General features: G+C 43.1%; 1 protein-coding gene across 1 annotated transcript; it reads left to right on the top strand.

Annotated features, from left to right (window-relative positions):
* The first annotated feature begins 3,519 nt into the window (after positions 1-3,519).
* On the top strand, positions 3,520-5,223 carry CLDN4 (claudin 4). Its single transcript, XM_066599772.1, has one exon. The coding sequence runs from the start codon at positions 3,597-3,599 to the stop codon at positions 4,224-4,226; it is 630 nt and encodes a 209-aa protein (XP_066455869.1). The 5' UTR covers positions 3,520-3,596; the 3' UTR covers positions 4,227-5,223.
* Positions 5,224-14,604: the final 9,381 nt, after the last annotated feature.

Genomic DNA, 14,604 nt, shown 5'->3' with positions numbered 1-14,604 from the left:
ATTCCCCACTTTTATATTCGTGTTTATTTTCAAAAACTATGACAAAGTGGGACTCGGAGGCAGCATTTTTAAAAAAAGTTTTTTTAGGTATCCATTTTTTTTTGGTACTACAGAGGCCAGATGTTTGTTGTGAATGAACAAGAACAGATTTTTTTACTCAATAGGCTTTTGTTTGTAGTGTTTTTACATGGATATGACCCCCAGTAGTGCTTTTCAACATCCCAGCATGCTCTAGGCGTTGTGCCACTATTGGGCTCCACAGTGTTCTGCATGCATTGTGAAGGACAGGTGAGCACTTTTAGGTAACGTGTAACCTACTGGATTGGCAGAGTCTAAGGAGCCAGATATGGAACTCATAATAATTCATTTGATAGAAAAATGCTGTTAGGTGCGGGGGCGATACAGAGACGTCTGTTGTATAATGCCTTATTTTAGAAGGACACTTTTTTCCGTTATATAATGGGACTTTCATGTTTTTAAGTCTTGTTTCCATAATTTGTAAATGTCAGATAACTATCATGTTTACACATGGCGGCACACAACCTGAATCTGGCTCTGCCCCCGGTCGATGCCCCCACGTAACTTCTCTTTTCTGTACTGCAGAAGGCAGTGGGCCATCGGTCATGACAGATACAGATTTAAAAAAAAAAATCTTTGTCAATTACGGATGGGCAGCGGGTCAAACGGCTTACATTAACTTCAATGAAAGCTGTCCATGCGAATTCCACAGAGAAATAGAGCATGCTGCAATTTTTAAATCTGCTCATGAAAATCACAATCACTATCCGCTCATGTGAGCAGGAATGCGAATGTTTTATTCTTTCAATGTGTGCGGATTACCGCCGTGAGCGAAGAAAAAATCTCAGCATGCTCCATTTTTGCGCGGATACCGAGTGGACAGCTTCCATTGAAGTCAATGGAAGCTGTCCGACCCATGTCCCATCTGCAATTAACATTGTGCACAAGTCGTGGATTCCGCGTCATCGTCTAGTGACGGCGCTGGAGAAGGCTCTGCTGTGTAGGCGGCCTTAAGGTGCTTTTAGACAGAATGATTATCATTAAAAATATTGTTTAATTGAGCAAAACTGAACGATAATCGTTTGATCTCAACGCTCGCCAATGACGAACAACGAATTATAATTGTTCCCTTATCATTCAGTTTAACCAGTGCTCGTTCAGTCCCTCTCATTCTTATAACAGCGAATGTGCAAGACTGAACGATTCTTGTATGAACGAGCCAACAATGTGTCTGCTGTATAAACAGGCCATACAAGTGAATAAACCTAGCGGTGATGTCACTCCCTCGTTCAAACGATAATCGCCTTATCTGAAAGAACCCTTCCAACTCCTAGTATGGAGCTCTAATGCCTCATCTGCTTGCACAGGAGAACTCCAGGGGGTCGAGCATGCATTGTTATTGCAATATGGAGATGAGTGGATGTCAGATAAATCTGGCTCCGCTTATCTTACAGCTGATCAGATAATTTGAGATGCTGCAATCCAACATGCTGAACTTTGTTTCCTCCAGTGGCAGACAGTGCGAGACAATAGGTCTGCGTATTAAATGCTACAATGACTGGGGAAGGGCATCCATAAAACTGTTTGCCCAAGGGCTTCCACCAACTTTATCTAATTGTGGAATCCACCATCACAGAGGATCTGCGGCAAAACCCAGGCATTGAAAGGCATGAACTTTAGATTTTTCCTTCACACTCCTGGATACAAATTGTGTATTCCGAGGGTAGAAGAAAAATCACGGACACCTCCACTGAAATCAATAGAGGCCATCTGACCCGCAGCCCATGTGCAATTACCAGTTTGGGCTGAGGGTACTTGCCTCATCACTGAGCGATGGTACGGGAAGTACAATGAAAAAAACACCAACTGTATTGCGCATAATATGCGGTGAGCCGCCGCGGTCATCCGCAATACAGGCAAATCAGGTATGCAGAGTTGCCGGCCAGGCTCATAGCCAGAATCCGCTGTGGGCCACCCACATGTGAAATCCAACTGGTGCGTGTGAGCCTGGCCTAAGAGTCCTTTAACATGGGACGAAATTACGCCACAGAATGCAGCCAAATCCGCAGCGGAGGAATTCTATACCAAAATCTGCAGGTCACATAAGCATATGCGTATTTGTGTGTGCATGATCGTAGTGTTTTTGCGAAATAAACTGGCTTTTTTGCATGTGCAGTGACATATTTAACTGTATTTTTTGGCATGCTCATTTGCATGCAGCAAACAAAGACGCACCAACTGAAATGGACAATTAGTTTTAGTGCGTTTCAGATGTGTTCTTTTTCCTGCGCAATCACGCAGTGTTTTAGGCATGTCCTTGCATATTACACACCCTCATTGACTTCTATGGGAGTCTTTGGTGTGCTTTTATGCAGAAAAATAGAACATGTTTTATATTTTTTTTTTTTGCGTGACCAAAATGTGCAAATTTTGAACGTGCAAATGCACGTGCAAATTTGTTGGTGTGATGGTAGGCAGGCAGGTTTTGAGCCATTTTCAGTTCCGCATCAAGTAGCCTGTGGATTTTGGTGCAGAATGTACCACGTCTTGCGTTCCGTCGTGTGGCCTATCCCATCCCGTGTAAAAGATCCTACGTGTGGAGAAATGTGCTGCAGAAACGGAACCGATCCAGACTATTCCTGGCATAAATGTTGAAAAAATTGACAGGGTAGTTTGTGAAGAACTGTAACCCCCCAGGCACAATGAGGCAGCTTTATCGGAGCAGTTCCATATGTTCTCCAGCGTAATTGCACTGAAGCGAATGCTTGAGCATGAACTCCACCCAGCTGTAAAAGTCTACATAGCTTTCATTTTGCGGGCTGTGACTGATTTACAAAACTTTTCTGGAACTTTATCCTTAGAAACATAGTAGTGAATTAAGTCAAAACCTTAACGGTAAAGTTGGCTTCACGTGTAGCAACTTCTCAACCGATTCAAGCCGTTTTTGACAATGATTGAATGTAAGTATGTGTGCCGGCGAATGTTTCTCAGCAGTTGTCAGCTCGGCTTCCCTCGTTCTGTGTATATTTGTTAGTGCTTGGTTGCTTGCACTTTGCACTTTTCCGTATGCTGATTGCATGCAGTATAGGAAAATACATTTTGAACAGATACCATAGTGATAGATGGCTTTAGGGACACCCAACATAGCACATATATGATTAGTCACATATGACCTGTATGACATCAGGATGAGGCAAGATGTTTAGCTTTTTCACCTTAATTAGTCTCTTTCCTGTGATTAATATTTGTTCACGGACTTTCTGTTTTAGTAATGGATATGATACTGGGACTTTCTTGGCTATGATGACACATACAGTCCAGTTACAGTTGGCCCAGAAGTTGGGGGAGGTGGAGGGTGGGTGAAACCACTCATTGTTGTGACAAACACAGAATCCAGCTCAACTGGTTTCATGGCTCCTGGTGAGTTTCTGTGAGATACAGAACAGGATTAATGCAGACAAACTCCTCCCATGGGAGTCAGGGATATATCTAGCCTACTGTGTTCACACCTCACACTTGTACTCATTATCAGCCAAGACACAGCATCCTTCCTGAGCTCAGCGAAGAAGAAGAAAGCAATGGCTTCCATGGGTCTCCAAGTCTTGGGCATTGCCCTCTCCATCATCGGCTGGTTGGGCGCTGTGGTCTGCTGTGCTCTCCCCATGTGGAGGGTGACTGCCTTTATCGGTAACAACATTGTGGTGGCCCAAATCATGTGGGAAGGACTATGGATGAACTGCGTGGTGCAAAGCACTGGACAGATGCAATGCAAGGTCTACGACTCCATGCTTGCCCTACCCCAGGATCTTCAGGCAGCCAGAGCCTTGATTGTCATAGCCATCGTAGTGGCTCTTCTGGGAGTTATGCTGTCCATTGTCGGAGGCAAGTGCACCAACTGCGTAGAAGATGACTCCTCAAAAGCCAAGATCATGATCGTCAGTGGAATCATCTTCATCCTGGCTGGAATCCTTACTTTGATCCCTGTCTCCTGGTCTGCAAACAACATCATCAGGGACTTCTACAACCCATTGGTGGTGGATGCACAGAAGAGAGAGTTGGGAGCATCCCTGTACATTGGATGGGCTGCAGCTGGCTTGCTTTTCCTAGGGGGTGCCATGCTGTGCTGCAATTGCCCACCAAGGGATCAGAAACCATACTCTGCCAAATATTCAGCTGCACGATCTGGACCAGCCAGCAACTACGTTTAATGAGTTATTATTAAGGACTGAAGGACATTGAACATTCATTCATCCATCAATTTTTTTCTTTCCCTGCTATATGGACACAGACTGTAGTATTGAGTTATCCCGGAGAGTCATGATTTTGGTCATTTCTTCACTCTCTCAGATAAGCTACAATTGCACACACCTGTCAAAGAAACACTTTATTGGCCCGTCCAGCAGAGGGTGCTGTTACTCACTAGTCAAGATACTGAATGAAGAGAACAGTGAACTATAACTTTGGTGGAGGTGTGCAACTAGGGTTGTAGGTGGGAAAGTATACAATGATTGGGCTACATAGGTGCATGCAGGCAGTGCGCCATACTCTGTGGTCAGTAATATGCAGCAGCCAAAAAATCCAAGCCACAGAGGCCAAAAATGGTGCAAAATCTGTGTGTATGTTGTCAAGAAAAGGAACTCAGGGAGCAGAAAATGTTCAGGTGAAATATATGGAGTCTAAGAAGTGAGGGGAATGTGACCTACTTGAGATTTATGTCATAGTGATTTATACTTATGAGATCGAATGGAGGTTGTAATATTTCAGTATTTCATATTTCATGTTGTAAAACCAGGTGGGCTCTTAGCTGAAGTGCAATTACTATCAGCGACCTAAACAGCCCGATAGGAGTTGTAGTTCAGAGAGACGCTTGTGCTTTTCTGCCAAATCCAAATGTGAGATGTACAGTAGAAACCTGGCTTCTTAGGATGAGTTTAACGCCGCATGTATATTTAAGAAAATCTATACCATAGCTGGTTTGTACATTACCCAGTGTAACACTATTCATTCCTTTGCCCTCTCCTTACTATTCAGCTTCACAATGTACTGTGTATTCCCTATCTGCTATTTCCCCAATGCCGCCTCATGTCTTGTATATTGCTGTTTATTTTTTTTTAACCTTATTATTTTTATATGTTTTCATAATGTTTGAGCTATATAGATTACAAAACTTGTTTCTGAAATAAAAAATGTTACTTTTAACCAAAATTCTTGTACAATGTACTTCTTCCTGGAATGTTGGATAGCCCAATCCAAGAATGCTTTAAAGTTTGTGTGCATGTCTGCATGTGTGCAACAGTTTGAATGAGGTACCAGATTTGTTTTGCTACTTGTAAGTTATGTAAAGTCGTATGATATTAGTTCTCTCTGTTCTATTATTATATAAGTACTACATATATATGAATATAATATATACATATATATAAAACTCATCCAAATAAAAAAAAGAGTAATTTTTCAGTAAGTTTTCTTTTTAGTCAAAGCCAGAAGTGGATCCTGAAGGAGGGAGAAGTGTAAGTCCTTCCTTTATATTTCCCATTTTTCTTAATTCTACTTCTGACTTTGGTTAAAAAAAGATTGCATGAAAAATTATGGTTTTATTCTAAAATATCCTAAGAATGCTTTCACAGCGGTGGAGTTATTCTACACCGGGTTATTCCACCACTGTGAAACAACCCAAAGCAGACATTCATACGGCGGGTAGTTTCAATATCAGACAAATAGCTGTTGGCTTTGGCGTGGGTCCACATGTGGATTTCACCAACTCATTTGGAGGGGTGAAATCCACAGTGAAAATCTACATAATAAATTGGCACACTGTGGATTTAAATTGGCATCACAGGTCAATTTTTTAGATTTTTTTCAGCAGCCTGAGGATGAGAGTTTTTGGGACCTTTCATACGGGACGGAATTTCTCCATTTGAGCATCTCTGCATCACAATGTTATCCCTATGGGGTTTGAATTCTGCATTTGTTAAACTCTGCACATCTTTGAGGCTTATTCCGACATCCGTATATCGGCCGGGTTTTCACGCCTGGCCAATATACGGTGTCCCTCTCTGCAGGGGGAGGAGGTGAGCCTGGCCGGGAGCAGTGCACTGAGCTCCCGCCCTCTCTCTGCCCCTCGCCACTATTTGCAATGGGAGGGGGTGGGGCATGGGGGGAGCTAAGTTCCGCCCCATCCCGCCCCTCCCATTGCAAATAGTAGAGAGGGGGCGGGAACTCAGTGCACTGCTCCATGCCAGGCTCGCCTCCTCCCCCTGCAGAGAGGGACACCGTATATTGGTCAGGCATGAAAACCCGGCTGATATACGGGCGTCGGAATAAGCCCTTACTTTAAATCCACAAGATTTAATTCCGCTGCAGAAAAGCTTTCTGATTCATAATTAAGGACGGTTCAGAATTATTGTTGTGGACTTCTATCAGACAGCAGATGGAATTCTGCATCTAAAGTTTGCAGAAGGACACAAGAAATTCCACAGGATGGGGAGAAGTTGGGATAGCTGTGTATAGAGGGCACGATGTCCGGAACGTCTGTAGCAGCTTATATAATACAGGGAACACATTGCTTTTAAAAAGGACAGATTTTTTTCTGATTTTCCCAAAATGAAAATTCGCCTAAATTAAACTTACCGATGGGTATTACAACATGTCACCCAAAAAACCTCATAAAATTACTTCTACATAAAAATAAAATAATGTTCTGACTGCTGAAATATTTTTTTGGTCATCTTAACAAATAGTATACCCAAATTCTGGCAGTGCAGGAGTTAAAGGGGTATTCCCATTTTGGCTTTTCATGGCCAAGATGGGATAAACCGGAAGCTCTGTTGCAACTACCTGTTGGAAAGAGCCAAATGCTTTCACAGCACTCATTGAAGTGATCTATGAAAAAAAACATAGTAGCCCAGTGCACTATGGTGTTTCTGTAGCTCCCATTCACTTTAATGAGTGCTACAGAAATACTGCTTTGCTAGGTGCTCGGCTTTATCCATAAGCTCCGGCCGATAGCTATAGCAACGGTTCGCTATCTCAGCTGTGAAAAGCCGAGATGGGAATACCCTTCTAAGTTGCAAATATTGCATTCTCACTATTTTTATTGAAGTTCTTTTGGTAAAAATGACAGTTGAAATATGTTCATGTCTAGAGATGAGCGAACCTACTCGGCCACGCCCCTTTTTCACCCGAGCGCCGCGATTTCCGAGTACTTCCGTACTCAGACGAAAAGATTCGGGGGGGGGCGCCGTGGGTGAGTGGGGGGTTGCAGCGGGGAGTGGGGGGGGGAGAGGGAGAGAGAGAGGGCTCCCCCCTGTTCCCCGCTGCTATCCCCTGCTCCACCACACCTCCCCCCGCCCTTCGGCGCCCCCCAAATCTTTTCACCCGAGTACGGAAGTACTCGAAAATCGCGGTGCTCGATCGAGTAATTACTCGAAACGAGTACGTTCGCTCATCTCTATTCATGTCATTTTAACAAAAAAACAAGAAAATGGAGACATAGGGGCCGCACTGTGACTCTATTGCCGACATAAACCTAGTGTTTTCTCAGGATGGCCCTATTGGAAGAATTGAGCACTTGCTGATGGATTCAACTACAGAGTATAGTGGATCGCTGGGGTCCTAGTGGTAGATCACCCTGTAATCAACTTGTTATTGAAGATCCCTTCTAATTAAAAGGGATTGTCACTCTTAACTAATCTGTGTGGGCAAATTGAGGTTTCTGCATTGATTACTAATAAAATGCTTAATTGTGTTTGTCTATGGCCTCTTTCACATGGCCGTTGGCAATTTTATGTGCGCCTGCCAGTGCAGTACAAAAGCGTGAATGGGTGCAATGCGGTTGCCTCCCCTTCCTTTCCCATCTCCTCTCTCCTTCCTTCTGGCTGTTTGCAATGGAAGTGGGCGGAGCTAAGTACCCCCCTCCAGCTCTTTGTCCACAGCCAGCAATGGGATGGGCGGAGCCCCCGCCCCCTCCCTTTGCAAACACCCGGAGGGGAGGAGAGAAGAGGGAGGGAGTATAGCAGTCACGCTGCTAAACTCCCTCCCATCTCTCTTCTCCGGCCGCTGTTATTGGCTCCCATAGGAGTCCATGCAGCGGCCGACATATTCCAGCCGGAAAGATAGTTCCAGGGCTATCTTTTCGGCCTGGCCGGGCGCTTTTACGCCACGAGAATACGGCCATGTGATCTGATGCATTGGAATCCAATTAATCAGATCGTAGCGTATATCAGCCTCCCGTGAAAACGGTGGCCGATAAAAGCTCGTGTGAAAGAGCCCTATAATTGTGGTCCAGATAACAAGCTAAGGCTTTCTACACATGACAATGCAATATCGGGCCATGAAACTCAGCCTGATATCAGGCTCATGCACGTGCGATATCTTCACAGATGCGAGGTGTTATTTTGTCAAAAACACCTCCCATAACTTCAGTACAGTTGTGATCACCCGAAACGAAGGATCGGAAAGTTCTTCCCATTGTTTTCCAGCCTCTATGCAAAGTCTTTTCCAGCCTCATCGAAAACAATTGGCAATGTGTTCCGAGGGAATGCTCAAAGATAGGACATGCCACAATTCTTTCTTGCACCCCCAATGGGGTTCATATCTGTGCAACGCACAAATTTCGCATGATTTTTTCGGCCGTGAGAAAGCAGCCTAAGGGCTTGTTTTTATCACAGTTTGCAGAATTATTCATCCTTTCAAAATAGCAATCTAGTACACTCACAAGAATAAAGGGGTCATTTACACGGGACGATTAAGTTGAAGCTCTGAGAAGTCAGCGAACCAGCTGTGAAGTCTGTCTATCTAAACACTCTGCTTTAGCGCTAACGACCTGAGTGGTGACGTCAGCGATTGTGCAGTCGTTTAGACCACTGTCATCCCTCTCATTGGGACATTAGAGGTAGTGCCCTAAGTATCCACCACCGTATGCTATCTTGCTGGATACATACAGCCACATGTGGCAGTCTAAAGCCTAAAAACAATATGTAATGTAATTAAGGAAATTGTATTTAGCCTTTAAATAAACAAATAAGCAATTATCAATAGCAAACACCCTGAATGGGCATAATGTCCCATTTACACGGGCTGACAGTTGGGTAAACGACTGCACGGACACTGACGTCACTGCTAAGGTCGTTACTTAGCACTGATAGACTTAACCACTGGATTGTGGGCTTCTTGCTCAAAAAACACAAGACAAAGACAAGTAACACAAATTAATTCTACCTGATGAAGATCAGGTTGCTGCTTTGCATCCCCCCTTACTGCCCCCTGGGACCTTTCTCCCCCCAGCGGAAGAGATTAGAAGAAACAAAGGCTCCTTTACCTGGGATTACGTCTCGTCCGATGAAATGAAAGGTCCTCTTCCTTCAGCGCAAAAGGAGCAAAATGTTGCTGCGAGCTTCCAAATTGCTACAGAAATTCACCAGGTCGGGTAGACTTAGGATAAAAGTAGCTTTTACTTAAAGAAAACAGACAACAAGACGTTCTGGTTCCAATAAGGGACTGATCCCAGAATCCTTCCTTCATGTGTTCTTATACGTAAACGTTACTTAGATACATCACAGAAGATAGGACTAAATCAAACTTGTCATGCATACTAGGTAATGAGCTAAACACAATCTTGGCATAAGTGTACATTTCTCATGTATATTTTTCTAACCTTATGGTTTGGGCTTATTATAACACCATCTGCCCACACTGTCCATTGTTTATTTAGTGACCTTGACCCCTACATTAAAACTTTCCTCATGTCTGGGGGATGATAACCCACACATATCAAATGCCTCGTAATTCTTAGAATTTATAATTATAGCTTCAGCCCTTGAGTACATTGAACGTAACCACCAAAGTGAAGGAAAGGTCACCATGTACTGAAGTCGCAGTGTCTTAACCCCTTAAGGACATGGCTTATTTTCGGCTTAAGGACGCAACGCTTTTTGGTGGATTTTCATCTCCATTCTTCAAAAGCCACAATTTTTTTATTTTTCCATCGACACGACCGTATAAGAGCTTGTTTTTTACGTGGCGAACTATAGTTTTTATTGGTGCCAATTTTGGGTACATAGACTATATTGTAAAACTTTTTTTAAAGTGTTAATCATGTAGCATAAATGACACAATACATTTTTTCTGCAGGTTGGTATGATTACAACAGTACCAAAATTTATATATTTTTTTTAGGTTTTTCCACTTTTCTGCAATAAAAACCCTTTTTCTGGAGAAAATTTTTTTTCTAAATCAGTGCATTCAAAGTCCTATAGCTTTTTTATTTTTCGATGAACGGAGCTCTGTGAGGGGCTTATTTTTGGCGAGACAAGCTGTAGTTTTTATTGGTACCATTTTGGGGTACATACGGCTTTTTTGATCACTTTTATTGCATTTTTTGGGAGGTAAAATGCTAAAAATTAGCATTTTGCCTCAGTTTTTTAAGGGTTTTTTTTACACTTTTTGCCGTGCAGGATAAAAAGCATGTTCAACTTATTGTACGTGTTGTTACGGACATTACGATACCAAATATGTGGGATTTATTTATTTTTTTAATTTTTTTATGCTAATATGAGAAAAAGCGTAAACATTTTTTTTTACATTTTTCTTTTTTGTACATAATTTTTCTTTTTTTTTTACATCATTTGTGTCCCTCTGAGGGATACACATCATAGCACTGATGATCGCTATGATAAGGAGAGAAGTCCTGCAATGCCTTATCACTTGTTATAGCAATCATAGGCAGTGTACCAAAAAAGTACAATTCTGGCATTGTGTATTTTTTATACTGACGACATTCACTAAGTGTTAGTGCAGCAGAAATGCAGTCCCAAGCTCTCGCTCACGACCTGAAGGTTGCGGGTTCAACCCCCTATGTGGTACAGGTAGCCGGCTCAAGGATGACTCAGCCTTCCATGCTTCTGAGGTCAGTAAAATCAGTACCCAGTTTGATGGGGGGTAAAGGATGACTGAGGAAGGCAATGACAAACCACCCTGCAAAAACAGTCTGCACCAGGAGACTTTACCTTAGTCCTCAAAAGGGACTTGATTTTGCGATTGTTTGATCACTTATACAGTATAAAGTAATGCCTTGACAGGCATTCATTCATGGCAGCCCTGGGAGCCTTCAAAGGACCCCTGGCTTCCACAGCATCCTATGGTCACCTCACAATGTCGAGAGTCATTCAGAACTCCCAAACTCCAATTTGGACATTTAAATGTCGCAGTCAGAATTGACAGCAGCATTTAAAGGGTTAATAGCCATGATCAGCATGAGCCGGTCGGAGTCAGTTGTCAGAAACACCCGGCGCCTGCCCTACATGCAGTTCAATCGGCTCCTAATCCCGCTGTATACAAACTTCAAAGCTGGAGGGCTATGTATGCCCAAAAGCGTCAAGGGGTTAACAAGAGGCATCCTCTATGTTTAGTATATACCCAGTATTATATGTTTAACAAGGGGGCTTCCTCTACTGCTAGAGCAGGGGTGCACAATATGCGGTTCAGGGGCCATATGCAGCTCTCAATGCCATTCTGTGCATTCTCAATCACCTGGGCACAGAAATATCTATGCATGGCTGCTCACATGTAGTTTACATGTCAGGGTGAAGAGTACTGGCTTTAGTAAGGCAACCGGAACAGACAAATACTAAGGATGCCCTGTGTAGCCAAGTCTTGGCCTCCTATATATTAAGACAATAAAGTCTCTTGACCCGTTTAACACTTAATAAATGCCCATTTACACCAGCCGATGATCGCTAAGAAATGGATAATCAGCGATCGTTTTAGCGGTGCGTGTAAATGTGCGCCCATCATGCGCTTTTCGGGCACTGTTAGCTGATCGTTAAATTCAAGCTAACCTAAAAATCATCACTCACTTTTATCAGTAGTTCTCCAGGGGGAGTGCTGATAGCATTGTTTCCTGTGGAGAACAAAGGATCTGATAAAAGCCTTGGGCTATTAACTGTGTTCAGGGAAGGCGTCATTTGCACACCTGTTCGGTATTTAAGTAGCTGAGTAGCTACTAAAGGCCCATTTGCATGAGCAGATAATCGCTCAAAGATCGCTCAAAGGACAGTTTGAGTGACAGCTTTGAGCGATCATTTTGCATAAAAATTAATTGGTATTTAATAAGCTACTCAGCTACTTAAATACCAATTATTTGTAGAAATGAAGCCTTCACTGAATGCAGCTAATAGCCCGAGGCTATTATCTGTGCTCAGATCCTTTGTTCTCTACAGGGAAACAATGCTATCAGCACTCCCCGTGGAGAGAACGACTGATAAAAATGAGTGACAATTTTTATGTTGGACTGATTTTAATGATCAGCTGAAAAGCTGACGATGGGTGCACATTTACACGCACCGATTACCGGTAAACTGATCGCCGATTTGCGGGTTTTTAGCGATAGTCATCCAGTATAAATGGGCCTTTAATACTTTATGCAAAATGATTGCTCAAAGCTGTCACTCAAACTGTCGTTTGAGCGATCTTTCAGCGATCATTGGCCCGTGTAAACTAGCCTTTAGAGGCATTGCATATGCAGGCAGCTCTATCCATTATAGTTTATAGCATTTATGAAATGGCAGGCTGTTACTTCAACATCCATCATCTATAATGGAGAGAGCCGCATGCATTGTCGCCTCCTCTCTGGAGTACTGATTGGGGGAAAGGTGACCCCTATTCTCCCAATAGGTGTGAATCCTGGAAGTGGGGCCTACTTCGATTTATTATGGGTTATACTTAGGATATACCATAAATGTCTCGGATAGGAATACCCTTGCGGCCCTTGGAAGTGGTTCAGTATAAAAATGTGCCCCTCAGACCAGAAAACGCTGAGCACCCCTGATCTAGAGGAAAGAAGGTTTCTTCACCGACATAGAAGGGGGTTCTTTACTGTAAGAGCAGTGAGACCATGGAACGTGGCGATAGCGAATTCATTGAAAGATTTCAAAAGGGACCTTGAAGCCTTTCTTGCTTTAACAATATTTAAGAGGTTTTGCATTTTTTTAAATTGTCTGGCCATGCTGAAAAATACAGTAATAAGAGAACATATATTTACTCGTCCCAGAGCCCTACAGCTCCAGTGCTGCACCTGATGTTCTCCCCGCTGGGTCTGTTTACATCATTCAGTCAAACTACATAAGAGACATCACAGACTGCTGTAAACAGATCCGGCAGAGATAACGGCAGATGCGGCATTGGAGTTATTAGAGCCCAGGATATAGTGAGTACATGTTATTTTATTATGTTTAAGAGGTAAATAAATCTTGGAAAGCCCCTTTAAAGTTGTGGATGGTGGACTACTGGAGATGGGTTGTTGATCCAGATTTATTCTGATTGCCATATTGTAAATTGGGGAGGAATTTTTTTCCCTAGATCCCTCTCATAGAGGGCTTTTGTTTGGATGAAGATTGTCTTTTTTTCAGCCTTATAAACCATATAATATAACATAATATAAAGAAATATCTAGTAATCTGAAGTCCAGAATATTAATGAAGTTTTTATTAGATACGATTAAAATCAGAGCAGAGTAATTTTTATGATTCAGTAAATGACATTCATGATAAAGCAAAACATGCAACAATAATGCAACAAAAGCGTACAAGCATAAAAAGGGGACCCACACAAAACGCATAAAAATGCACAAAAAGAAGAACAAAAACTGCATAAAAGGAAAAAAGTATTCCCATATTCAAAACAATGCTTTTAATAATGATAGATAATATTCTGCCTATTGTGGAGGTCAAAAGCTTTTTGCATTTTTAAAGGGGTTTTCCCATTACTTAAAATTGCTTCAAAACCTCACTGTCCTGACTAGGACATGTGACTGTTGTAGCCAATCCCTGGCTACAGCAGTGAATTTCTATAGCTAGTGATTGGCTGCTGCAGTCATATGTCCTGGTCAGCAGCAACCTGGAACCACAGAATGGTTGTGAAGCAATTTTCAGTCATGGGAAAACCCCTTTAATGTAGATATCTAAAGCACCTCTTGGTCCAATATCTTATGTCTATGATCTCCACCATGTGTGTGTGTGTGGGGGGGAGGGGGGGGGGACGACTACTTGCATGCTCAAAAACAGAAAACAAAAAACTTAAAGGGGTTGTCCCGAGGCAGCAAGTGGGTCTGTACACTTCTGCATGGCCATAATAATGCACTTTGTAATGTACATTGTGCATTAATTATGAGCCATGCAGAAGTTATAAAAAGTTTTATACTTACCTGTTCCGTTGCTGGCGTCCTCGTCTCCATGGTGCCGACTAATTTTCGCCCTCCGATGGCCAAATTAGCCGCGCTTGCGCAGTCCGGGTCTTCTGCAGTCTTCTATGGGGCTCCGTGTAGCTCCGTGTAGCTCCGCCCCGTCACGTGCCGATTCCAGCCAATCAGGAGGCTGGAATCGGCAGTGGACCGCACAGAAGAGCTGCGGTCCACGGAGGAAGAGGCCATCTTCAGCGGTGAGTAGAGAAGTCACCGGAGCGCGGGGATTCAGGTAAGCGCTCCGGTGAGCTTTCTTTACCTCCCTGCATCGGGGTTGTCTCGCGCCGAACGGGGGGGGGGGTTGAAAAAAAAAAAAACCCGTTTCGGCGCGGGACAACCCCTTTAAAGTA

The sequence above is a fragment of the Eleutherodactylus coqui genome, chromosome 4 (genome assembly GCF_035609145.1).
Source record: "Eleutherodactylus coqui strain aEleCoq1 chromosome 4, aEleCoq1.hap1, whole genome shotgun sequence".
In the NCBI taxonomy this organism is placed as follows: domain Eukaryota; kingdom Metazoa; phylum Chordata; class Amphibia; order Anura; family Eleutherodactylidae; genus Eleutherodactylus; species Eleutherodactylus coqui.
This window is presented reverse-complemented; position numbering and strand designations above follow the sequence as displayed.